The 26,474-nt window shown below is 39.1% G+C and overlaps 1 protein-coding gene across 1 annotated transcript in view; it reads left to right on the top strand.

Annotated features, from left to right (window-relative positions):
• BTBD9 (BTB domain containing 9) overlaps window positions 1-26,474 on the top strand; it is a 500,126-nt gene that overhangs the window by 300,316 nt on the left and 173,336 nt on the right. Inside the window, exon 7 of the mRNA XM_033217041.1 lies at window positions 20,953-21,062. Coding sequence (XP_033072932.1) covers window positions 20,953-21,062 — 110 coding nt within the window. The remainder of the gene's footprint in view (window positions 1-20,952; window positions 21,063-26,474) is intronic.

Genomic DNA, 26,474 nt, shown 5'->3' with positions numbered 1-26,474 from the left:
TCAGTCTTCTGAGAAGCTGGAATTACAGACGTGTGCCACCACACCCTGCAAATTTTCTTATTTTTAAAATTTTTGGTAGAGACAAAAATTTTGTCTCCCTGTGTTGCCTAAGTTGGTCTTTGAACTCCTGGACTCAAGCAATCCTCCCTCCTTAGCCTCCCAAAGTGCTAGGATTACAGGTGTGAGCCGCCACATCCAGCCTATATCTTCAGTGTCTTGAGTAGCCTGTGACTCTTGCTGGTATGGATGGTACCAGCAAGGTCAGATTTTTTTTCTTCTGGTTATTTTTACTTCAGTTATAATGTTCTGAAATACAGCCTTGCTGTTCAGCCAGGCCCAAAGCATAGTTCATCACTTCCCAGCTTGTGAGCCTGAACGAGTTAGTTAAACACTCTGATTATGCCTCACTTTACTCATCTGTAGGATGTGGATAGTAATAATGCCTACCTTGGAAGTTAAGAGAATTTAATGAGTGAAAACAGGTGAGGTGCTTAGTGTAGTGCCTAGACTTAAGTATTTAGTGCATAGACTAAGTATTAAACAGGTAGGGTGCTTAGTGTAGTGCCTAGACTAAATACTTAGTACATAGACTAAGTATTTAATACATGTTAATTACTTTTTTAAAACATGTCATGAACATTATAATATATTATTACAAACCATTCAACATTGCCTCAATGTTAAAAGTGCTACTATTTAGCCTAGTCCTAAAAACACCTTTGGAGACTGGATTACTCACAGTCTCCCCCAAGCACTCTGGAGCGTCTGCTGTCATAGGACTCCCATGTCCTAGGATGTGATTCATTCACACAAAACTAGTACCTTGCTGAATGATTTTTAGGATCTCCAGAAGTCTCAGAACAGAAGAGATCTCTCTTCTCAAGATCTACAGGGTCTTGTCTTATTCATCAATCTAGTTGGTTTAGTTTTGAAAAATCCAGTGTATGATATGTTAGTATTTTCCATTTTATCTTGTTAGGCACACTAAAAAAGAGTAAGGTTAAGGGATTTGCTTTAGATTACCTGGGTTTGGTAGCAGAACTAGGCGCAAAACCATTTTGATTACTATTTGTGGATGTGATTTATTATATAAAGTCCCTCCACAGCTAAGGTAACAGGGGCTATATCACCTTAGCTGCCAAGGTCAGGCAAGGAATATTGCAGTTTTTTTAATCTCCTGGATTGAATTACTTAAGTGTTAATTCTAAATACTTTATCATAAATATTTAAAGCAAATAACCAATTTCCACTTAATCATAAAACACAACTCTTGTTAGTCTGAAAGCATTTGCATTGAAAATTACATATCACTTTAATGTATTTTCTGTCTGTTTTTGTGTTCATATAAAAATAAAAAACTGCAGATGCATGATGACATCATCATCACTGAACCAAAGAAGGAAGCAATGGAAATCATTTTGGGAGCTAGGGATTTAAACTATTCCCTGTCAGCTTGGCAGTGCTTTTCTTAATATTTTTGCAAGGGAGTTCCTGTGTGTAGCGTCAGCTGCAAGATCAAGGACAGTTGACACTCATTCCTACAAAATGAGCCCCAAATTTAAACACAGTGTCCTCCAAATGTCCCTTGGCACCAATGAATGTGATTTTTTTTTTTTTTTTGATGCTACATTAGGTTCTCTAATTCATCCCACTCAGCTCCATTGCATTTTCTCTAATGTTGTGTCCAATTTTAAGTGACTTGATGATGGACCTTCCATCTTTTACCTGGCTAGAGTAACCCCCACGTACCCAGGATTCTCAAGGCCTCATTCCCTGTGACGGCCATACTGCAGCAGACCTAAGACAGGAGAAGTAGAGCCTACAAGGTTTAAATTGCTGTCTAATAGGCTGTAGCAACCTGAACATTTTATTAGGAGGGCATTTAAAATTAGTGTTATTATTCCAGAAGATGCTTTCACACCACAGGAAAAATCATGCTGAGAGAATTCTGATATGTAACCTAATTTCACCATTTTCTTAATTTCTTCCCATTACTCCTAGTAATATGCCTCTCAAGCCATTTTATTTTCTTCTCTTTGTACTTCTCTGATTACATAAATTTTATCTCTTCCCTTTCTATTTTTCCCAGAGTAGTTACGATAAATATAATACTGCCAATAGAATTGGAGTGTATTACATGCAAGCTCTTCAGAGTTAGAGTAACTTTTTTTTGAGACAGGGTCTCTGTCACCCAGTGGTGCAATCATAGCTCACTGCAGCCTCCAGCTCCTAGGCTCAAGCCATCCTTCCGCCTCAGCCTCCAGAGTATCTGGGGCTACAGGTGTGCACCACCATGCCCAACTAATTTTTTAGGTTTTTGTTAGTTTGTTTTTGTTTTTGTAGAGACAGGGGTCTCACTATATTTCCAGGGCTGTTCTTGAACTCCTGACCTCAAGCAGTCCTCCTGCCTTGGCCTCCCCAAAGGATTGCAGGCGTGAGCCATTGCTCCCAGCCTAGAGAAACTTTTTAAAAAGTTGATGCTGGCCAGTACAGTGGTGCACACCTGTAGTCCCAGCTACTCTGGAGGCTGAAACAGGTGGAATCCTTGAGCCCAGGAGTTGGAGGTGGCAGTGAGCTATGATCACATCACTGTAGTGCAGCCTGGGCAACAGAGCAAGACCCTATCTCTAAAAATAAAATGAAATAAATAAATAAAAAGTTGATGCTGATGAATTCCATGAAAGCAGGCACTATGCACCTTCTCATAGCAATAATTGGGATATTTTTTATTTTCAGCTTCTTTTTTTCCCCCATTTTCTTCTATCATGTGATTCTGTCGTTTCCAGGCCACTCTCTCCTATTACTGAGATTCCCATGAGTGAAAGCCAGATTGCAATATTATTATCCTTCTAGAGAGGAATTTTTATCTCTTTGGTGATTATGTTTGAGCAACTCTGCCATCATACCATGGTTATTTAATACTGTTGTATTTATAAGCAGTTCTCCAGCCTGCTGACAGTTGTCACTTAGAAACCTTACTGGTGGTTTTCCTTTCTTCTGCTATACTCCTCAAATCCTGCTGCCACTGTACATTGTAATGTTATCCCACCAGTATTTGGCTACCTTATAAAAAGGATTTTTGAAGAAAGAAACACTGTCTAATTGAGATTTATATGTACCAAGCCTTAAGCATCACGTTTCATACTCTATACCACTGGGAAAATTTTTTGGTATTTGGGAGTAATTTATATTCTTCTAAGAAATAATTTCACATAAATATTATTTGCTGTGATGAATCTTAGCAATCTTTTAAAATTATTGTATTCTTCAATCCAATTCTTACAATGATTACCATTTGTTTACCCACATTGATTCATTCATTTAGTTAACATTTTAGTGCATTCTGTGTACTCTACTGGACACTTTATGGGTACTTTGAAAAGGAAAATGAACCAGGAATGGTCTCTGCTTTCAGAAAGATCACAGTCCAGTAGAAGAAGCTGAAAAGTAGACACTTAACTTTCATACAACGTGAGACACACCATAAAAGAAGTTACATGAGCACTGATGAGGGAGAAATTAATGCTTCTTGGGATGAATCAGTACTCATGAGAAATTACATAAATATGTGTCATTTGAACTGGGTGAAGATTATAGTTCACTATGGGAGTAAGGAGAGAAGGGCATACCCAGGAGCAGAATTGTAAGGCAAGACAGAATGAGTAAGGCAAGACACCTGAAATACTTTTGGGGAATTACCCATGATTCAAACATAGAGCATATGATAGAAGTAGTTAGTCATAGAGCCAGAAAAGCAAGTGGAGGTGTGTTGGGTCCTCTCCATTGAAAAAGTAGACCAGTAGTCCATTAATCCAAAGGACCTTTAACCTCAAAGTAATTCATCTTGCGTTTGAAATACATGTAGAGTTTTCTTCTATGGTGGTGGTGGTGGTGTTTTGTTGTTTCTTTTTCTTTGAGATGGAGTTTCATTCTTGTTGCCCAGGCTGGAGTGCAATGACACAATCTTGGCTCACTGCAACCTCCGCCTCCCAGGTTCAAGTGATTCTCCTGCCTCAGTCTCCCAAGTAGCTGGGATTACAGGCATGTACCACCATGCCCACCTAATTTTGTATTTTTAGTAGAAATGGGGTTTCTCCATGTTGGCTAGGCTGGTCTTGAACTCCTGACCTCAGATGATCCATCTGCCTCGGCCTCCCAAAGTGCTGGGGTTATAGGCGTGAGCCACTGCGCCCAGCTGTTGTTTGTTTTTTAAGAGTACAGGGTCTCATTCGGTTACCCAGGCTGGAACGCAGTAGCATGATCACAGCTCTCTGCAGCCTCCAACTCTTGGGCTCAAGTGATCCTCTCATCCCTCCAGAGTAGCTAGGACTACAGCCATGTGCCACCACACCTAGCTAATTTTTAAATTTCTGTTTTTGTAAAGACAGGGTCTTGCTGTGTTACCCAGGCTGGTCTTAAACTCCCTGCCTCAAGCAGTCCTCCCGCTTCAGCCTCCCAAAGTGCTAGGATTACAGTCATGAGCCACTGCTCCCAACTGAAATATGTGTTTATATTTATGTCTGACTATGGGTGTTTATTATGATTCAGACTAATAGTCCCCACCCCCTAGCTACATATTAGACTCTCTGCCCAATTTCAGTTAAATCACAGTCTCTAAGGGTAGCATCCATATATTTCCAAACAGGAGCGAGAAACACTGATCCAGACCCCTCGACGCTTGAACAGATTCACAGAGGCACCCAAGGAGACCCTCACTGAAACTGGAAAGGGATGCCATTAGGTCAGATCCTGTTCCTCCCTTACACTGATAGGAAGCAACAAACTTCATCTCTTTGCTCTTGGCTCCTTCCCTTTGCAGCATTTAAACTTACTAAAATCACTTTTACCTACTAATAAACAAATCCCTCTTTTGACTCTACAGTCTCCCTCTAGCCATTTTCTTGTCGTTCCATCCTGTTGTTCTCTTCACAGCCACACCCTGTGTTTCCGCCTTTACTTCTCCATCCCAGTTGAGCGTAGACTCCAGTCCTACTATGCTCCGCTGTCTTCCTAGGGTCCTAGAGTCACATTCCTAGATTTTGCACATGTTACTCTTCCATACATTTTTTCCTGGCATGCCCCCAACCCCCACTCATCTTTCAATACTTAGCAGTCACATCTGGGAAGCCTTTCCTGGTTGTCTCTGTCTGGATTATGTACCACTCCTATGTGCTGCCATGCTATTTGTGTGGAATTTGTATAACAGCATTTATTAATATGTATTGTAATTTCCTGCCTGCATTAAAAGAGTGGGCCTTTTTTAGAGATTGACTTGTTCATATACGTTTTCATATCTAGTGCCTAAAAATGCTCAGCATATAGTAGTTGCACAATAAAAATGCTAAATAAATGATGATATATTTACTTAACATTTTTGAGTACCTACTGTATGCTAGGTACCATTTATTGAGCACTTAGGATGTTCCTGGTAAAGTGCTGAACACTTAACACATGTATTATTTAATCCCACAAAGTTAGGTACTGTTATTTTCCCTTTTACAGATGAGGAAATTGAGAAGTTAAGTGAATAAACCAAAACCAAATTGCTCTTTCTGGTATCTTTCCCAAATTAGTATTTCACACTTAATCTGGATTGGGGGACTTCTTTAATTTAAGCTGTAAAAATGTTGAAGCACAGTATATAATCATCCAGTTATATTTATCTTGTAAAATGTTAGCATTACCAGTTCTTTCTAGTGTTTGTCAAATGACTTTTTAAAAAGATAGGATCTTGTATGGTTTAACTAGTAACTTTTGTGTGTGTGTGTGTGTAACATTTGTCATTTTGCCAGCCTTTCAATGAAAACAGAGGTCCAATAGTTCATTCTGTTTGAGAATTAGGAGAGATCAAGTGATGAAAATCAACAAATCATGCCACAGCCCCCAAAGCTTAATCTTCTATCCCCACCAAAGAACCTCTTGAGCCAATAGTTTGAACACTTTTCCTAGGAAACCTGCTCATAAATAGAAAAATTGGCTGGTTCAACTTTCCCCCACCTTTCCTTCCTCCTCTTCCCTGCTAATGAGCAGTGAAATGGCCTAATGACTGGGGCCAGAGGGAAGGGAGAGCAGAACCGAGAGCCTGAGTAATCCACACACTGAATTACCAGCCCCTGTGTAACCGAGTTTTCTCTGGCTTCCTTTTCAGAGTTCAGTGTTTTCAAGTTAGTGAGGGATGCACTGTTTCTGTAGGCAGTAAGACCTTTCTGCCACGATCATTTGGATTCAGTTCTATCGGGCTAGATGGCCTGTGCTTCTGACAGGGACTCCAGAAGACAAGCTGGGAGAACTCAGAATGACACAGTTGCCTTTCTGCTGAGAGTCAAGCACAGAATGGCCTTTTCATGCTCTCGTCTGTTAGACTGAAGAGTGTTAAGGCTGAGGAGAGTTTGTGTGGCAGGAGCGGCCCTGGAAGAAAAGGAAGGTGCTGTGTAGAATTTGAATGCTGCCCAGTTTCACATAGATCCCGGAATGGGAAATGGCTGTTGGTGGTGGCGTAGGAGGAGCAACTATCCTGGTTTGCCTGAGACTGAGTAGTTTCCTAAGATAGGAGATGTTCAGTGCTAAAACCAGGACAGTTCCGGGCAAACCTGGATAGTTGGCCATCCTGCATGTTTAACTTAACTTTCCTTAGCTTAACAAAAAGGTCACAATCCATTGAAATCATTTATTATTGTCTTTAAATCCTGTCTGACTCATTGAATGACTCAGGGAAACAAACAAACAAACAAAGAAAAACAGAGGATTTCCTTGACCTCCCTGGAGTAAGCAGTAAAATGGAATGGACCCTTGTTGAAAGCTTTCTTCCTACTCACCTGTGTTTTGCTCTCTACTCCTTTGACTTAGAACTCTTGGCTCCCCTGCTCCCCATACCTATGAGGTATTTATTTGTTTTTCCTTCCCTTCCCCTTTTGCTGCTGTGGCAGTAACTCCATGGATTAAAGAGGATGTACAGTATGTACTTTCTCCTACTTTGGCACTCAATTCCCGTAGCTCTGCTTAGATGCAGGTGGCTGAGCTGGGGCATTAGGAAGCCTCCGGGGGATCCACAGCTGAATCTATCAGGTCCTCCTGAAGCAGCTGGTATCTGAAGCAACTGGGCTGTGCCAACAGAAGCAAAGGAAGGGTGCAGTGTGGATGTGCAGGAAGAACACCAGACAAGCCTGTCTCTGCTTGAGAGGATCTAAATCACCCCATCTGCATGTGGAATATAGTGATTGTTCTGGAAAGAGCGGGAAGGGGAGGAGATGGTGTTTTTCCACAGTTATCAAGATAAACAGAGCAGCCAGTGCCGTCTGTGTAGCTGTTTCAGTGTGAGGATGAGCTGAGTTATTTTATTTTTACTCAGTAGGAATTAACACACACCCTCTTTCTTTTAAAGAGAGAGAGAGAGAAAGAGAGAGAGAGAGAGAGACTGGCTAACAAAATTACTCAGTGATTTGAATCTTTCTGCAGAATGGTGATAATTTATGGGAATGTCTGGACATATCCTTGTTTGGAACTTAATTAGTGAAAAAACAAGTTCAGAAGATAATATAGCTACGTAATCTGAGATAGCCATTTGAAGACCTGGTAGAAAGAATGGGATAAGGAGGGGGATGGAGGAGCAGCAACAAGGTGAAATGTTATTTTAGACAAGAGGGAATAAAGAGGTGTAGCCCTCAGGCTGAAGATGGGAAAGGAAATGAGGAGAAATGATTATCGCCTCCTGTATTGTTGTCCTAGTACCAACAGTATCAGTGGTTGTACCCAAGTGATAGCAGCCTGGAAAGGCCAAGATCTCAGACTCAGTAAGTCCAGCAAAGATCCCTGCTCAAATTTTTATTTTTACAGGAATAACCAAAGGGATGGGGAGAGTGGAGCAGAGAGCCGGAATAATCCATTTTGCTCTTATGAAAAATAGTTAAGGTTTCAGGTTATGATGGCAGATTCTTACTCCCTTCAGAACACATCAATTCTCACTCCCTTCAGAACAAAACTCCACTAAAATAAAGTAAAGAGATTTTCTTTTAGGTGTAAACCCACAAGGATAAAGAAAATGGGAAGAGGAGGCAAAAACGTGGAAGAGAAAGATGTAAAGCAGATGAACAAGTGGTAAATGACTTAGCAGGCCCCCAAGAAACTGATTCCTAAGCTATCGAATCCTCAGAGGCTTAGGAATAAAGGCACCAGGTACCTCTGAAACTGTGATGAATGAAGTGGGTAGGGAAGGGCTACTGTGAGGAAGACTGGTTAACTGCATGTTTATGAAACAATCAAGAGCTCTGGATCCTCTCCCCTATTTTATAGAAGTCTGACCGTTTCTCCCTCATCCTGATGGAAAATTGGAAATTTATTCTCTGAGGCAGATAAAACAGAGTGTCTCTAAAACAGGAGAGACAACGTGCACAGTTGAGAAAGGTCATACCATAGGAGGATTAAGTGGTCATTTGTTGAGACCCTACCTCTCAGTAACTCAGTAACACCTCCAACACACATAACCACCCTCCCCAGCACCCCCATCTTAGCTTCAAGACCTCTGGTAGTCAGGCCCATGTCTTCCATGCAAGGATTAGAAACATCTTACTGGGATAATCTGACCATCTTGAGATGGAAGAGCTAAAGAATCTAAAAGTAGGGTTTTCCTAATGGTGAACCCATTTAGGTAATCCTAACATGAAGCTAAAAGTCTGTGAGCCTCACTATATTCTTAGAATCTTCACTGCATTTCTAGTTTCCCTCCTGACAACCAGACGTGAGGAAACTAATATGAAACAAAAACACCAAATAGAGGAACCTATATAAGGATATGGAAACTTTAAGAAGAATTTTGCTATCTTTAAAGAGATTGAGGTACATATGGCAACACTAGACCAAAAAGAAAGGAACATTTAGAGAATAAGAAGTACAATTAGAAATTTAAAATATTAAAGCAAAAATGGAAAACTCAGGCGACATGATAGCTGATAAAGTTGAGGAACTCTCCCAGAAAGTAGAACAAGATGACAAAAATATGGCAAATAGAGAAAATATAAAAATGCAGGTCAAGATGAAGGAGTCCAATATTCAAAACTAAGAGTTTCATAAGGAAAAATTAGAAAAAAACCAGGGGAATAAATTAATAACAGTCATTCAAGAAAATTTGCTAAAATTGAAGAACATGGGTTTCAGAATTGCAAGGGCCTTCTGAGTGCTCAGCCCACTGGAAGAAAATAGACCCACAGCAAGTCACATCATCATTGTCATGAAATTTCAGAATATAAGGGATGTAGAGAAAATCTACATGATCCCAGAGCAGGGCATGGTTAAAAAAAAAAAAAAAAAAAAGACAAAAGGAAGAAAATAGCCTGATCCAGTATCATATAGTGGCTTCTTAAAAGCAAAACTAGAAGCTTCACAGGCAGTAAAACAATACATTCAGAGTCCTGAATGAAATCTATTTCCAACTTAAGATTCTGTACCCAGCCACAAGACCAATCATATATGAAGGTGGTCTAAGGATAATGTTCACACAACATCTTAAAAATGTTATCTCCTAGAAACCATTTCTCAGGAAACTGTTTGTAAATGTACCACCAAAATGAGAGAGGAGACCAAAAAAGAAGACAGTGTGGGATACAGGTGCAGGCTGTTTAACACCCGAGAGAGATTAAAGAATCCCTACAATGATGGTGAAGATGGATCCCAGGATGATAGCTTGCTGCAGGCTTAGAGGGCAGCTAGACTTGACTGAAACTGTTCGGAAGGCCCAAGAAGACTTATTCAAGAAGAGGAAATTTCAAAAAATGCCTGATGTGTCAGAATGTCTTGAGAGGAGCTCAGTCGGTTAAGGGAGAGTTAGACGAAGGAGGTGAATTAGTGTTGCACTCATACAAAACTAAGCAAAACAAAAACCAAGACTATTTTTAATTCTCACAGGGAAAAAAATTGTGCAGGAAAGAAAAGTACTCCACATATTAATTGTGAATAACATTTACATAGTCATAATGTAAGCACTGAATATTGATCCAACAAAGTTACAGTACAGTCTAACTTGGGGGGATGGGAAAGGGTACACGTGGAGAGGGAAAGCTAAATCCTCATCTTCTGTAGTAGTAGGTTGGTGAATAAAACCTAAAATTGAAGGTCAAGATATAACACTAGAAGCGTGTTAATTATAGATGTGAGATAAACCCTAAAATAATAAATTTAAACAGGTAAAAATTATTGCCTCTGAGGTGGAGAGGAAATGGAGCATGGAGGAGTATTTTTCATAATAAACCTTATAGGCTGTTGGACTTTTTAAACTACATTTATGTATAACTTTATTTTAAAAATGTAAAAGAAGAAAAAGAAATAGTGAAACCAGCTTTGTTTTGGTTTAATGAAGAGGCCAAGCAGCACAGCAGTAGCAGTGACTATCAGTAATATGATAGAATCTTCTTGCATATTAAAAAGAAGTCCTCTCTTACAAAGTACACAGTTTACTTTCTGTTCATTCCACTCATTAAGTTTTTCCTTTCCTGAATTTCTGAAACAAGTGTGAGGATTGACATTTTCTGTCTGATCACTGGCTTAGTACTAATGCTCCACCAGCAGAGTCTAGGTCATGAATGGTTGAATTCTCAAGAAGCTTTGGGGAGGGACAAAAAACAGCCTTGCCAAACTACTCCCCCTCCCAACCTGCTTGCTAATCCACCAGAAATATGGATTGGAGACAGGCTTCAAAATTGAACTTCAACAGTGCATAGGACTCCTAACACATAAAGTGTACATATGGGGAGATGTCTTTTTAAATGATTGGGCAGACTGTTAGGTTTGAATCCCATGTCTGCTCAGCCCCTACTATAAGCAGACTCTGTAGACCACCAAATAGTGCCACTTGGAGCGTCTTACTATTTTGGTTTCTGTTTTACTTGCATTAAAGTTCTAACACATTGACAGATTTCAGCAGCAAAATCTCTTATACCAGTAGTGCTGAAATTAGTAATCCTTCATGCTATTTGGAAACTGGAGTACAGGCTTCCACAGTGAAATTGGTCATGCACTTCCAGCTTTAACAATCCCTGAGATAGTGTATTATACGTATCCATACTAGTTTTGGCACTCAACACAAAAATACTTGTATGTGTCTCCTCTCTCTCTCTCTCTTTCTCTCCTGTTATTGTTTGCATTTCTGTGCTATGGTGAGCATTTTCCTCAAGTTTTCTGCAGTATTATTTTTATTTACTTTGACTATTCTGTTTCTTTTTGGTAGCTTTATGCATAATTTTATTGATGCTCAAATTGCATGCTAAGTAAATCTCTGGATTTTTTTCTTTAATGATCCTTTCACTAAGTAGAGGTTCAGAATTTCCCGAGGGGAAAAGGAGGGTCCTTGAAATTTTCTGTGAACACTGAAGCAGTGTAGGGATAGTAGGTGGGACTTCAGTGCATTGAGCTTGTTTTCTGGAAATACATTTCAGTTAGTTCTCTGAGAAGCAATTGCCTGGAACACAGGTTACTTTACATAGCTTGTAGAAAATACAGAGGTTTCAAGGGCCATATGTTCTGTTGAGCTTTTGAAGATGAACCTATGTTATTGTCATATATAATAATACTGTATATATTATATATATTCATTAGATATATTATATATATGAATATATAACACAACTGGTTGTATGAGTGTACAGAGTATGGGTTTTCCATGAAAGGAAATGATGCCTGCAGAGGCTGTTTGTACAATATGCAGAAGTGATTCGCTTTTATTTTAATTCCAATGCTAGTTTCTCAGGAGTCCAGAGTAAGGATTTGTGATTTCCTCACTCCCTATGCTCTCTTTATTACTCTCTTGGTTTTGATGCTTAGTTTTCACTTCTGTTTTTTAAGCCATCTTGGGCAATTCCTGTCTGATTTATCAGGGTATATAATGTTTACATTCTTAGAAGGATTCTTAGATTTTTCTTTGGGGAGAGACTAATTCTTTTTCCTTCTTTTGCCTCTCTTCCTCCTCTATTTAATCCTCTACTCTAAAAGAAAAAAAAGGAGAAAAATAGATTCTTCCAAACCTTAAACTTTTACGTTACAATTAATGGCGTATGCCCACCCTAGTCTTAGGTTAAAAAAAAAAGGAGAAACTTTCCTTGCCCTGACACTAAATAGCAGGCATGTTACAGGTCATAGTCACCAAATGAGTTCTTATAGATTCATAGGGAAACTAACAAATTTAATTTTCTCCTGCTTTTTCTCTAGTTCACAATTCCATTAGACTCATTTGTCTCCATTCGTGGAAATGCATAGCTTATTGGATAAACTGGAAAAGATAATGCAGACAGTTTGAAGATAAAACTAGTGAAATTCTCTCCCCAGCCCCTAGCATCTTGGGCTAGCGGAAAAGTTAATGAAAAAATGCAAATGTTGAACTTTCTGTAAATTAGTTCTGTTTCTTAAAGTATACTTCATGTTGGTTTCAAATGTTTTATTGAGTAATAAAATTGGTTAAAATTATTCCATATGGGAATTTGTTCACATTAGCACATAACAGAGACAGAGAAGGGGTTGGTTTGTTCATACTCATTTTTCTCTTTCTCCCTTGCTCCTCTCTCTCTATCCCCCTCCCTTTTTTCTCCCCCTGTCTCTCTTCTTCCCCTCTCCCTTATTCATTTTTCATTGTATATACTCCACATCTCATTTTCTCTCTCTATAATCCCTTGAAAATTATAATCTGAAAAAAATGAAAAGAATAAAAAGTAAACTAAACCATGAAATAAGCAAGACATTGCTTGAAATTCAAATCAGTTCCTCTTTCCAGATGCTAAGAAGCCTACTTAATTAGATTTTTGCCTGTATCCTGCTAAATAGCTGTAATAGGTGTACTATGTCTACACCTCAGACTCATTTACATTATAGCCATGTTCTTAGACAGAGCTAGTTGTACTTTTCCATTTGACTCTTTTATTCCAGAAGGTAGGAGTTTTATGTCTGTTTATCCTTCTAATTTGGCAACTTTGTCTATAAAGTTCAGTGCTAAATAGATCACCTATCAATCATTGGATAATTATTTGATTTTTTAATTTGTTGTTTATCTCAACTTTAAATGTAAGTTCTGTGAGGGAGGGATTTTATCTGTATTATTCAGTACCATATTCCAGCACCCAGCAACAATAGCTACCACATAGTAAGTGCTCAGTTAATATTTATTGGATGAATCAGTGATCATGAGTTGGGAAGAGTGGGTAGAAAGATAATTAATTCTCCTTTAGCTATGTTTGTTTTATTTTGGTATTTGAAGCAAGATTAGTTCCTGGGACGACTTTTAATATTCTTGTTGCTAAATTCAGTGTTTCAAGATTAAGCTACCATATGTGAATAAGTAATAAACTCTTATGTCCTTCTCTCTACCACTACTACACATGTGGAGCCTGGGATTGAGAAAAATTAAGGAACTTACCCCATTTGTATTAGCTAATGCATTATGAAGCTCTGACTAGAACCTAGGCCTTTCTTTTGATTCAGTTCTATCAAGTCATATAGTTTGATATGTTTGCATCTTGCTTTCCAAACTGTATTATAAATTTGTCCAGATCAAGGCTTATGTCTGATGAAGGCTTCTGGCCGATTCTTCATGGGGCTTAGCATTATCTCCTATGTCTAGTAGACTTTTTTCTTTTTTTCTTTTGAGACAGAGTTTCACTTTGTCACCCAGGCTGAAGTGCAGTGATGTGATCATGGCTCAGTACAGCCTCGACCTCCTGGGCTTAATTGATTCTCCCACCTCAGTCTCCCGAGTAGGTGGAACTACAGGCGTGCACCACCATGCCTGGCTAGTTTTTTAATTTTCAGTAGAAACAGGGTCCCCCTCTGTTGCCCAGGCTGGTCTTGAACTCCTAGGCTCAAGTGGTCCTCCCACCTTGGCCTCGTAAAGTGCTAGGATGACAGACATGCGCTACAGCGCCTGGCCCCTAGTAGATTTTTATTAAATCTTGATAAAAGCAAATTTACCCAGTATACCTTAAAGGCTATTGTGTGGTATATTTGCAAGCAAAAAAATGTACATGAATTAAATACATTTTAGATCTTATGTCATTTTTATATAATTTATGTAAATATTATAATTATTTTTTGATATTAATTCAAAATATAATTTCATACACTGAAGGCACATCATGGCAAGTTTTAGATTGTGCATATTTGGCGAACAGGAAGAGCCTACTGTTCAAAATTCACTTTTCCCCTAAATAAAAAACAACAGTTACAGCCGGGCGCAGTGGCTGATGCCTGTAATCCCAGCACTTTGGGAGGCCAAGACGGGCAGATCATGAGGTCAGGAGATGGAGACCATCCTGGCTAACATGGTGAAACCCTGTCTCTACTAAAAATCAAAAAATTAGCTGGGCGTGGTGGCGGGTGCCTGTAGTCCCAGCTACTTGGGAGGCTGAGGCTGGAGAATGGCATGAACCCGGGAGGTGGAGCTTGCAGTGAGCTGAGATTGCACTGCAGCCTGGCGGACAGAGCAAGACTCCGTCTCAAACAAACAAACAAAAAATTGAATATTTATCTCTAGTATTGGAATGACTTTCTGTATTAGTAATTATTTCTACCCATCTCATCCCTTCCATATACTTGATTCTATATAGTATGTGTTTTCTCTCAAAAACAAGACTTCCTGTTTTGTTTGCCCTTCGGGTTGAACAGTGGAGGTGCCAGGACATGATTGCTCCCTCTGCAGGGCAAATGGTCAGATAGCATCAGGGCTGCTCTCTGAGACAGTAGCCTCTGCTTAGCCCTGTGTGCAGTGTTTAACCTTTCAATAATCCTTCCTCTCCCAAACAAGCAAATGCTGCTGGGTCCCTTTGCTGAAGTCAGTACAAGAGAATCTATAGCTCCACGGATCAGCCAGAGGGAAGGTTTTCTAAGAGTAACAAATCTTTTTTTGCAACATGCTTTTTCTAGAAGCTTTTTGTCATTCTGGCAGTAAACTTGTTTTCCACTTGCTGCCTTAGCAACAAGACCTGAAGTCACTCCCCCTCCAGTCAGTGGCTTGATTATAAGAGCAGTAACATTATACACAGAACTAGAAGAAAATTTTATACTGGGGAAACCCACAGGCATTACCTGCTTCTTGGGTTAGAGAATTATTTATGTATATTCTTAGTATCTCCTTAAAGGAAAAGGTCAAATAGGAATCTTGGAAATGGTGCATCTGAACTTTGGGTGATCTCAAATCTGTAGTGATGCTGTAGCTTAAGTTCTTGTTAGGTGCCTGCCTCTGGCCACAACAAAGAACAGTGTTTCTCTGCAGAGTCCTCTGTGATTACTGAAGGAAGAGCCAAAATGTTAAGGTTCCCTTCTTTTGTACCAATCTCAGGCTAACTCTCATTTTCAGGATTCTTTGTTTAATCCAAGAATATAAAGTTCAAATTCAGAATAAATATTTGTTTACCAAAGAATAGAATTCAGATAGATTTTAGCTTTTGTTAATCCCTTGAGAGCTCATTTAAATATTTCTTACCAAATTCAATTTTATGTTTTAATAAAATGTGCTCAGTACAGAAGTTAGGTGATCACATAACTAAGGCAAAGGTTAAGGATTAACTGTAACCACAGGTAGGCTTGTGCTCCACTAGAGCTGAAGACTGCAGAATACTAGGGGTTTAAAGTTGGAATGCACAAGTTGCTGTTTTTCGGTATTTTCTTTAGTATGTTAAAGATGTACTGTATGTGCCTTAGAAATTAAATCTGCTAGCATCCTCATAAGCAATGATGGAAAGCTAGATTAAGAAAAGGAACTCCTACCTTCCCAGAACAGGCAGAGAATGCCGTGAAATCTCCAAAGCAAAATTTCTTTAGGTCATAGTACTATGCTGTCTCTCTGTAAAGAAATGCATTTTTTTTCTTAACAAATTCAAATTCCTAACTTCCAGGGCTTACAAAAAAAGAACCATGTCACTAGGTATACTTAGCTGGACCACATGGCCCTGAGCAGTCTCCCTGGATTTCACATTCTCTGCCAAGAAGGGATCCTGGGTTGGAGGAAGGGAGAAGATACTTTAAACTTTAAACCCAAATATGGGCAAAAGATTGTTCCCTTGCTTCCTCATGCTTAGTTAAGACAGGTCAAGAACATTTTTTTAAAGGCTAGAGGATTAAAGCGAGAAGCGCCGCAGAGCCAGGAAATCTACATTCTGAATGTTGCTTGCTTTCTATGGCCCATAGTCCCCATACTGTGGTGCCCTAAGAGGAAGGACAAGCCCCTTCCTGTGTTCCTGAAGCCTTCACCTTGGCCTGCCTCTCATAGATGCACCATTTTAACATCTAAAGTCAGTAACACAGTAATCCCCTCTTTATCCTCCGGGGATAAATTTTAAGACCTTCAGTGGATGCCTGAAACTATGCATGGTACTGAACCCTATATATACTGTATGTTTTCCTATGCATACATACCTATGGTAAAGTTTAGTTTATAAATTAAGCACAGTGAGAGTTTAACAGCAATAACTAATAATAAATTAGAACAATTATAACAATATACTGTGAAAAGTTACGGCAATGCAGTCTCTCTCCCTCTTGCTGTCTCCAAATATGATATTGGCCTGCAGGTAACTGAAACTATAGAAAGCAAAACCACAGGTAAGGGGGGCTAACTACTATACCCTCCAAGACAACCAGCGTTCTCAACGTCCTAACCAAGAAATTCTGCATCCTATAATCTACTCTTTGAATTTCTGTTTAATGGCATCCTACTCTGCCAAACACTGCATTTGATATTTTAAATACTTGTCTCATTTAAATACCCTGTAAAGTTCGTGTTATTGACCTCATTTTATAGAGGAGGAAGCTAAGTTTTAAAAAAAAATTGGAGGGTCAGGTGCAGTGGCTCACACCTATAATCACAACACTTTAGAAGGCTGAGGCAGTTGGATTGTTTCAGCCCAGAAGTTTGAGACCAGTGTGGGCAACATCTCTACAAAAAATTAGCTAGATGTGGTGGTGCATGCCTGTAGTCCCAGCTATTTGGGAGGCCGAGGTGGGAGAATCGCTTAAGCCCAGAAGTCAAGGCTGCAGTGAGGCATGATCATGCCACTGCATTTCAGTCTGGGCAACAGAATGAGACCCTGTCTCAAAAATGTATGTATGTGTGTGTGTGTGTGTATGTATGTGTGTATATATATATTTTTTCTTTTTTTTTTTTCCCCCTAAGTGACACACTTAATTAAGTGATGGAACTGGGCTACAAACCTGATTCTGTTGGACGCTAAAAGCCACATTGTGTCAAAACTCTGTAGTGCCTTTCAGTTTTAGAGTGCTGTCCTTGGAGGTTTCAGTTTTATTTTATTAAAGAAGACAGAATCTCGTTCACCCACAATCTTATAGCTCCTAGAAATTTCTGTATTGAAACATTCTGTTCTGAACTATGTTCAGTATCCAGTCTTTGTCAGCTACTTGAAGACAGCTAACATAGGGAAGGGAGGAGAATATTGGAAACAGACTGTTACACTCTGGTTCACGTGGACAGCATTCACCCTCATCAGAAATAGCCAATCTGTTGCATATCTGCCTTCCTCTGCACTGTTTAAGTTTTAATTATCTTCCAACTGTCTGAACTGCTATTGAGGACCTCAGCAAGAACAAAGGATATTTATTCTATTTTTCAGCATTTCTCCTCTCTGCACACTGATAAAGTCACTGGCTGCCACTGCCCTTATTATCTGGTTAAATCAGAGTCTGACTTGCGCTGAAAAGGCAAAGAAATAAATCTTAAACTTCACCTATATTCAGGATTTCTTGTGACAGAGAAAATGTGATACCTACTTCTCCAGTTTTGGTGTCATGACCCAGAACCAAGTTTTGTTTTGTTTTTCAAAAAAAGCAAAAAGAGAGAGGACTCTCCCATTCCTATCCCTTGGATTTTTCAATAACTTGGGTAGTAATAACTTCTTTTACCTTGGGGTGGTCCACTGTGAGCACCGTTAAGGAAATATGCTCATGATCAAGGACGGTACCTGTGCTGCCTCCTCCCCCTTTTAGTCGTTGCTTATGGATCAAGGCACTACTGTGCTGGACAGGGCCTTTTTTGTTGTGGTGGTTTGTTTTGAGACAGAGTCTCACTCTGTCACCCAGGCTGGAGGACAGTGGTGCGATCTCAGCTCACTGCAACCTCTGCCTCCTGGTTTCAAGTGATTCTCCTGCCTCAGCCACCCAAGTAGCTGGGATTACAGGCGCATGCCACCATGCCTGGCTAATTTTTGTATTTTTAGTAGAAATGGGGTTTTGCCATGGTGGCCAGACTGGTCTTGAACACCTGACCTCAAGTGATCCACCCACCCAGGCCTCCCAATGTGTTGGGATTACAGGGCCACCACGCCTGGCCCTGAATTCTTAATGTAGAGTTTCAGGCTGCTCCTCCAGTCATTGATGTTGGGCCATTAGTTGAAGCCTTTTGCCATTTCTAGGCTAGATCTTTAGTATGGGGAAAGTCCAGGATGTTTGCAACTTTTTGCTTGAGAAAAAGGAGCTTGGCTTCTTTCTTTTGATGTCACATTTTTTAAAATATGTATTTGAGTAGGGACTTTATGCCATTTTTGCAAATTATGCTATAATTTTTTTTTTCTAGAGACTTAGAAAGTATTGTAGAACTAGAATAATTAAACTTGTTGTGAGCATTGCATATAACAGGCTGATCAAAAGGTGTGATATATAATGGTGAATTGCTAATTTGACTTCAGGATTATGCAGCAGAGATAACATTATCTTCATTTACACAGAACTTTTTATCTGGAGGCATCTCTCAATGCTTTTCCCACCATATATATTATTTTGTTTGTTATCACAAATACTATCATAAGGGTATAAAATGTATTCCAGTATAACTTTTTGTTCTCAGTTGCTTATAACTGCGGGGCGAGGGAGGGGAGGGTTGCATATTTTCTTGCATTCCTAATGTTTGCACTGGGTAAAATTTGGGAAATAAGTTATCTAAACTTGGAAAACCTGATTCCATATATTGTTTTAAAAAGAAAGAACAAGAGGGAAGGAAGGTTATTGAATCCCCTTAGGTTAGCCTGGAATATATTAACCTTAAGAACCACCATTGGGAAAAGACCTTGTTAGTCACTTCCTGGCTCTTCTGTGCACAGTAGGAGAGCTGTCTCTCCTTTGGTAGAGATTTGAGCTAGAGAATAGCAAAATGATCTGATCAAATTCCACTAAACCACATTCCCTCTATTCCCTCCAAGGTTGCAGACAGCAGCACTCAGGCTGTCACAGCCATATGCAGTTGAAAATGCTATGCTGGTTGAGTTCCTGTGGGTTTAAGGAAATGGACAAAATTAGATTCAGGCCAAAGTGCCAGAATTAATACACTCCTTCCCTTCCAGAAAGCATCAGGGAGATTGTCACTGCCAAAGTGAAGGACAATATAGTCTTTACTACTCAGACCAGTAAGAACTTATGTTGAATGAACCTACCCACCCACCCAAACCCAGTAAAAGCAGTACTTTCTGTCTGCCTTGAGGGTTTGAAGGAACAGATTAGGGCCAAATTCCTGCTTAACCAGTGGGCTCTGGTACATATAGCAGTTGCCTTGATTCCCAACACAGGGAGAGTGGTGCCTCCCTGCAGTAGGTGTGAGCACACTGGACAGTCAGTTTGGGAGATAGCATTAATATTGGTTGTAAAGATGAGTGATCAGCTCATGTCAAGGAGCAGATGGCTAAATGAGGTGCACAGGGAATGCCGTGAGAGTCAGGCTTGAAGAATCAGGAGGGAAAATAGCCCATGATATGAAAACCCCAAATATAGTCTCCTTAATGTGAATTTTCTAAATCAGCATTTACATTATACAGTTAACCTGGGCTGATGAGAAATGTAAAGAAATTACTGAATTAGTGAATAGTGATTAACTCAGAAGTAAAATTATATCGTCTAAATTGAAGGTTGTTTTACACAGCAGAGGGGAGGAGATTACTAAAACCTTGTCCAGTCTGTCATATCCTAATTGAAATCTGTTCATTTAATATACCCCATCCTTCAGAGTGCATAGTTCGTAATTTGGGAGGCGTTATCAGTTAATCTAGTTATTTTTCCTGGTTCTTCCTTTGAGTTCCAGTAAGACGGTGTGTGGCACATCCCTTGTGGAATCATGTGACACTCAGAAGAGTGAGTTTATCTGTTCATTAACCTGTGAACTGTCAGGTCCCTTTGGAGAGTGAAGAGAGCAAGTTACTCCAAGGTTAATGCTTGTTTGTCGGAGATGAAGTCTCCAGGGAATTAAAGAGGATGAACAGGCCAAGATGCTCAAGGGCTGCCCAGTGAAACTCTGCACTGTGTGCAGGTGCCAGATTGATGTGGCCAGGATGGAGGCTGCAGAGCAGGCTGGGCCATCTCTGCAGATCACTTCCTCTGGTCAGGATACTTCCCAGCAGTCAAGTGGGGGGCTGGCGTCAGTGTATAAGGTTAAGTTCCTAACAAAGATTTAGGAGCATTATTAAAATAAAAGAAACTGTGAGGAGTTTTCAGTAGTTTCTGGATTTTTCCTTTTAAAGAAGAAAGCAATATTGATTTCATGCATTCATCTCCAATGGATGAAATCTTCCACTGAGCTGGAAAGCATCTGATTGTGCACATGTGCTCCCGCACATTCCTAACCACAAGGCAAGAGCAGAAGCTACTTGGTATTATCTGGTAAAAATGTCTTCAGGTCATGTACCTGACTGACATTCAGAGGTTGAACTGAACAGCACTTGGTTTGGTGTTTTTGGGTAAATCCAATCTAAGTTCTACTTAATTTTCTGCAAAATGACATCTCCCTTATTTTGCTATAATTCTTCTAGGTCCAATTGGAGCTACCCATAAGGAGCAGATACAGGGTCTGAAGTCAAGCTCAGAGTGTCCTTTCTTTGGTCTATATCCTGGTGCACTATATGTTTAAGTGACTTGTCTTATTCTGTTATCCTTGAATTGGTTGTGGTGGGAGCTCATTTTCAACAGATTTTCTTTTCTTTTTACCATCAGGTATATTCGAATTGTTGGGACTCACAACACAGTGAACAAGATTTTTCACATTGTGGCTTTTGAATGTATGTTTACAAACAAAACCTTCACTCTTGAGAAGGGGCTGATAGGTAAGTATCACAATTACATTTTTATATATATATTTAGGTATTTTATCTTCAAATACTTCGTTACTCTGTTAAGTTATCTTAATCAGTTCTAAGGACTCTGGTTGATTTAAATGCCTTATTGCTGGGTGACATAGGGAATGGCTTACATTTTTTAGAAGTATTCAAAATAGCAATTTCAATGAACTTAAAAGAATGAATGTAAATATTGTACTAGTGCTTAAGAGTTGAAAATATTTTGGTACTTCATTCAGATTTGCTATGTAGCGAATGTTTGTGATGCTCAGGTGAAGCCCCTCACACTAAGGGATTTAATGATAGGTGAGTTTGAAGAGAAGTCTGTATGATATTGGTTGGATGTTCAGACTTTCCATGGCTGTACAGGTATTTTGGCCTTTGATTTGATAGGAGTGGTATGGTTAGCTGTGGAGGTATCTTCTTTTCATGGATATATAAATTCATATTTGCCCAATGTAGCCTCAAGAAAGTTCAACTCATGAAAGTGCCTCCGTATAATTTAAGTAAGACCAAAGTGACTGAATTGTCACTTTTGAATTGTCATTGCAAAAGTCAAGTGATTGGGTGGGAAATACTGCCTGACTGATATTTGGAAAGAGTATTTTAAATTTTGGTGTAATTGTTTGCTTGGTTGTTTTCTGTCTTGTTTTGTTTTTATTTTCAGTAATGGGTAGTCTGGGCATTGTGCACAGTCCATCCCAGGTCTTAACATTCATGAGTAGCTTTGCCCATCCAGACTGCTTATTCTGCTTTTTTTTTTTTTACCCCATGCCCATAGCTTTTCACTCATCTGCTGCAAAGATCATGCTTAGATCAATTAGCTCCTTGATTCTGTCCCTTTATTGCAGTTTCCTTTGAGAAGAGACTTCGTATGTTCTGGTGTGGGGATAAGATGACCTTGCCTTGTGGTCTAAAATAGAATTCTGTACCTTTACAAAGGGACTCATGTCGCCTCTCCTTCCCAAGTTTTGTTCATGTTGGCACACATGTCCATATTGACCTAAAAGCATGGGAATAACTATAATGGGAAAGATGAGTGTAACTTGCAAATGTTTATTAACTCTTTAAATGGTCATAGCCTAAATTTTCCTAACATCTGCTGAGTCTAAAACCTAATCCTTTACTTACGGAAATTTGGGAGAATAATATTAATAAAGTAGCAGGAGTGGAAAATTTTCCAACATAGAGAGTATTTGGAGCTCAACTGAAATAGCTGCCTTGGTTTTAATTTTGTTATGAATATACTTTTAACATTAAATATAAATATTAATAATTTGTGTGACTTTTAAGTAATTTGAAAGTTAGCAAGTTTGAAGCATTACCTGATATTGTTGTATTTTAATTCTGTAGGCTGTACAGAATTGTGGTGATGGAGGGTTGTTGGGAGGGCATTCTTTTTCACCTGTTGTTCAGGCTCTTCCATAGACTGTAGGCCTCACTGTATATCTGACTGTGTAGTTAGGAGAGCCCTCAGTGAGAAGGATCTTAGAAACCAAGACCCTTCTTATTTACAAGATGTGTAGCATTTGGCTACTCATTTCAGCTCAGTGCACTGCATTTTTGAACATGCTGCATAGAAGGCACCATCTACATCAGTCAGCCCCCTCTTCTTACTGGAGGAAGAACAGTTTTGTGGATACTGTAATTATGAAAGAAACAAACCTGTCTGGCATGAAACTCGGGATTGGTTGTCATGAGGGGTGCTGCTGTTGGTATGCATGTTTTGTCCAAATTGAACTAGTCAGCATCATCAGAAGCTGTAACAGTCTCAGATATGTTGGTGATGAAAGAAAATTACAGAGATACAAAAAGTGTTTTTGGTGTCTGGTTAGACACTCCTCTTCAAGCACTCTTCCATGATGCTCACAAGTTTGACTGCAAAGAGCACTGTAGTCATCTGCCTGTTATTGTCCCTCAGCCAAATGGGAGCAGTGGTGCAGGTAGGCAGATATGTACATGCGCTTGCCAGAAGATGGTCTGCAGTGGAACCCCCTCTGACCCTCCTTGAACCATCCTCACAGCTCAGAGCTGCTCATCCTCGGCAGTGGTGTGAGTGGTAAGGAAGTTCAGGGGGATTTCATTATCCTCTGACATTGCAGCTCTGCTTACCTTCCAGAGGTGTTTAAAACAGTAATCTCCAGCTTTCCATGTTGATTATCTCAGGTGCATTTTAGCAGCACACAGGCCTTGGCCAGTCACCCTACTGGTCCTTGACAGGTCCTCTACGGGGGTACAGGTATGTCAGAATCACCTGGAGTTATTTTTAAATTGCAGATGCTTACTTCTTACACTTTCTTGTATCCTGTGAAATATCCAGTCCGCTCCTGAGAATCACTGATATGAACTCCATGATTTCTTGGGGAAAAAAAAGTAAAACTAAGATAATGTCATCGTAAGTAATTAGAGTGTCAAATCCTACTTTTTTTTTTTTTGAGACAGAGTTTCACTCTGTTGCCCAGGCTGGAGTGCAGTGGCACGGTCTTGCCTCGCTGCAACCTCTGCCTCCTGGGTTCAAGCAATTTTCCTGTCTCAGCCTCCCAAGTAGCTGGGACTACAGGTGTGTGCCACTATGCCTGGCTAATTTTTGTATTTTTAGTTGAGACAGGGTTTTGCCATGTTGGTCAGGCTGGTCTTGAACTCCTGACCTCAGGTGATCCACCTGCCTCGGCCTCCCAAACTGCTGGGATTATAGGTGTGAGCCACTATGCCTGGCCCTCAAATCCTGCCTTTATGTTTCTAGATTCAGAACGTTTTTCTTTCACAGTTCCTGGTCTTCTTTTCATAGTGCAGGCTCCTATAATTATTTTTCTGTAGGCCTTAAAAATCACTTTTATAATATTTATAATTTTAAAAAGTCAGATTCTAATATTATTATTTAAAATATGTAATGATGACAGGTAAGCACACCCACTATATGAGATTTTAGTCTTCTTTTCCCACCAAAGGGGTTCTTTCCCATTTTTGATGACTGTGTCATGCCTCATACAGCTTCACTGGCACAGATTCATGGGAGGCTTTGAAGTCCTCGGGTTCACATAGCCACAAGAAGAGGCCCTAGTTCAACCACGTTGCCCGGAGCTGGGCCTTTCTCCCACCTTTGCTGTTGCCACTATGACCTCTTCTCATTTGGTGGCTGCATCTGGATCTTGTTGGAACGTATTCTTTCCTGGGAGAGTCAGCCTGTGATGACTGTCTCCTCTGTGTTAGGAGGCATTTGTAAGAAACCCTAACCTGTCTTACCAGTGAGGCATGGAAGAAGTAATTAGAAGAGATGTGACTGCTATTTCATAAACGTTTAACCTCCCAAAGAATGTATTTACTTTGCCTTAGCACTCCACTTTGGTGATACCTGCATAGCATTTGCCAAGTCCTTCTGATTTTTTGTAATGATTTCCAAATCTGCCTTTTCATTTAATCTTGTGTTTAAATTCACTTTTTAATGCCCTACTAGTTATCCAAGTAGAGAGAGCAGTACCTATCACCCAGCTTTAAAGAATTATCAATTCACAGCTAACCTAGTTTTATCTGTATGTGATCTACTTTGTCCCTATCAGATTATTTTGAAATTAATCTTGGACATTTTATCATTTCATCTATAAATACTTTATTATGCAAATCTAAAAGTAAGGCCTCCTTATTGTAGCCATAAGCACAATGCCATCATACTATCCTAAAATTGAACAGTAATTCCTTAAGAGCATTAAATATGCAGTCAATGTTCCAATTTCCCTAATTGTTTCAAAGTCTGGAGTCAGAATGTGTTTTTATAGGTTGAGTAAATCAGTATTCAGATAAGGTCCATATTATGCAAATAACTGTTGTGATTCTTAAATCTCTTTAAATCTGTAGGTTCTCTTCTATTTATCTGTCTATCTTTGTCTGTTTTTCTCTATTTATTTGTTAAGAAACTAGGCTTTTCTCATATAGAGTGTCTACCAGTCTGGATTTTGGTCATTGAATTTCCATGGTAATATTTAGCATGTTTATCTTTTGCATTTCTTGTAACTTGGTAGTTAGATAGAGCCTTAATCAGTTTCAACTATTATTTTTTGGTAATAATGTTCCATAGGTAGTGTTGTGTGTATCTATCCAGAAGCAGAGAAAACCTCTAGTTGTCTCTCTCTTTTGGATGTTCACATCCATTGATGATTATTTCCTGGATTCATTATTTCATAATTTTGGATTACAAATGGTTATTTTCCAAGTATGTCATTCCTTCTTAATTTAGTCCCTAGAAAGAGAAAATTTTCTTCAACACTCATTTAGTAACCCTGAGATACAATTCGCTCAGGAAAAGAAGGATAAATATTACATTCTTTCCCTTTGTTCACCAGTTTTCAAAATAAAGAGGTGGTTCCCTAGCATTCTTCAAGGGTGACAAAGGTTTGTTTTTGGATTTGTTAGGGGGAGGTAAGTACATATCATTTTGAATTTGTGGGAATAAACATGATTAAAATCTTTTAATCACTTGCGGTTATTAGTAACAATATTCAAATCATTGTATCTTTAGCCTCTTCAAATTGGTTTTTGAGTCTTTTGATAAGACTTTAGTAGTCCTTGATAGCTCCGTGCTTTCTGGCATAACAAGATGTACTAGGTTTATTTTGTACATTTCTTGCCCTTGATCTGGAATCAGCCATTTCTTCATGAAGGCTTGGTACTGTATAGAGGAAAATTACATTTGGAAACCTCAGTGTAGATACTGCAGATGATCTTTGCTACTGTATCTGTTGCTATTTCTAGACCCTTCAGTAGACAGAACTAGGAAATACATGTACATACACTTAATTATTTATATGACATATATTTAGCAGATGAAATGTATCATGAGTATATACTGACACTTCTAATTCAAATTCAGTACTACAAGATTTTTGTTTAAGCTTTTGATCTTTCATCTCTTTTTCTTCATAGGTAAAATCTTGGTTATCAGTGATACAGTGCAATATTCATTTGTACTGTACTCTATATTCAATGTACTATATACTCTATCGCCAGTACATACAGAATAGCTGTGAACCATATGATTACTGAAAATAGCTTTAAGATTTTTGTTACTGATTTTCAGGTCCTTCTATTTCTAGAAATATACAGTAAAATGACAATGTTTTAAAGTCACTTGCAATGATTCTCTGTGTAGTTATGCCACTATTTCAGTATACAATTAGGTTCATCTGTTCCATTTTGCTTTCAATATTTAGGGATTGCTTTTAAAAAACTTTTGTTTCCTAACTATGCGAAATACTTACATTATTCTAAAATCAAATCTACAAAAGAGCTATATTCAGATAAATGAAGCTTCTTTTCCTGCCCTCTCTACCTGTGTAAATAATCTCTTTTTTTTTCTTCTTTAGTTTGTTGTTATTATCCTTCCATTTAAAAGTGGGAAAAATATAT

The sequence above is a fragment of the Trachypithecus francoisi genome, unplaced genomic scaffold, assembly GCF_009764315.1.
Source record: "Trachypithecus francoisi isolate TF-2019V2 unplaced genomic scaffold, Tfra_2.0 Lachesis_group10, whole genome shotgun sequence".
Lineage (NCBI taxonomy): Eukaryota > Metazoa > Chordata > Mammalia > Primates > Cercopithecidae > Trachypithecus > Trachypithecus francoisi.
Note: the sequence above shows the minus strand (reverse complement) of the source record. Positions and strands in the feature narration are given on the sequence as shown.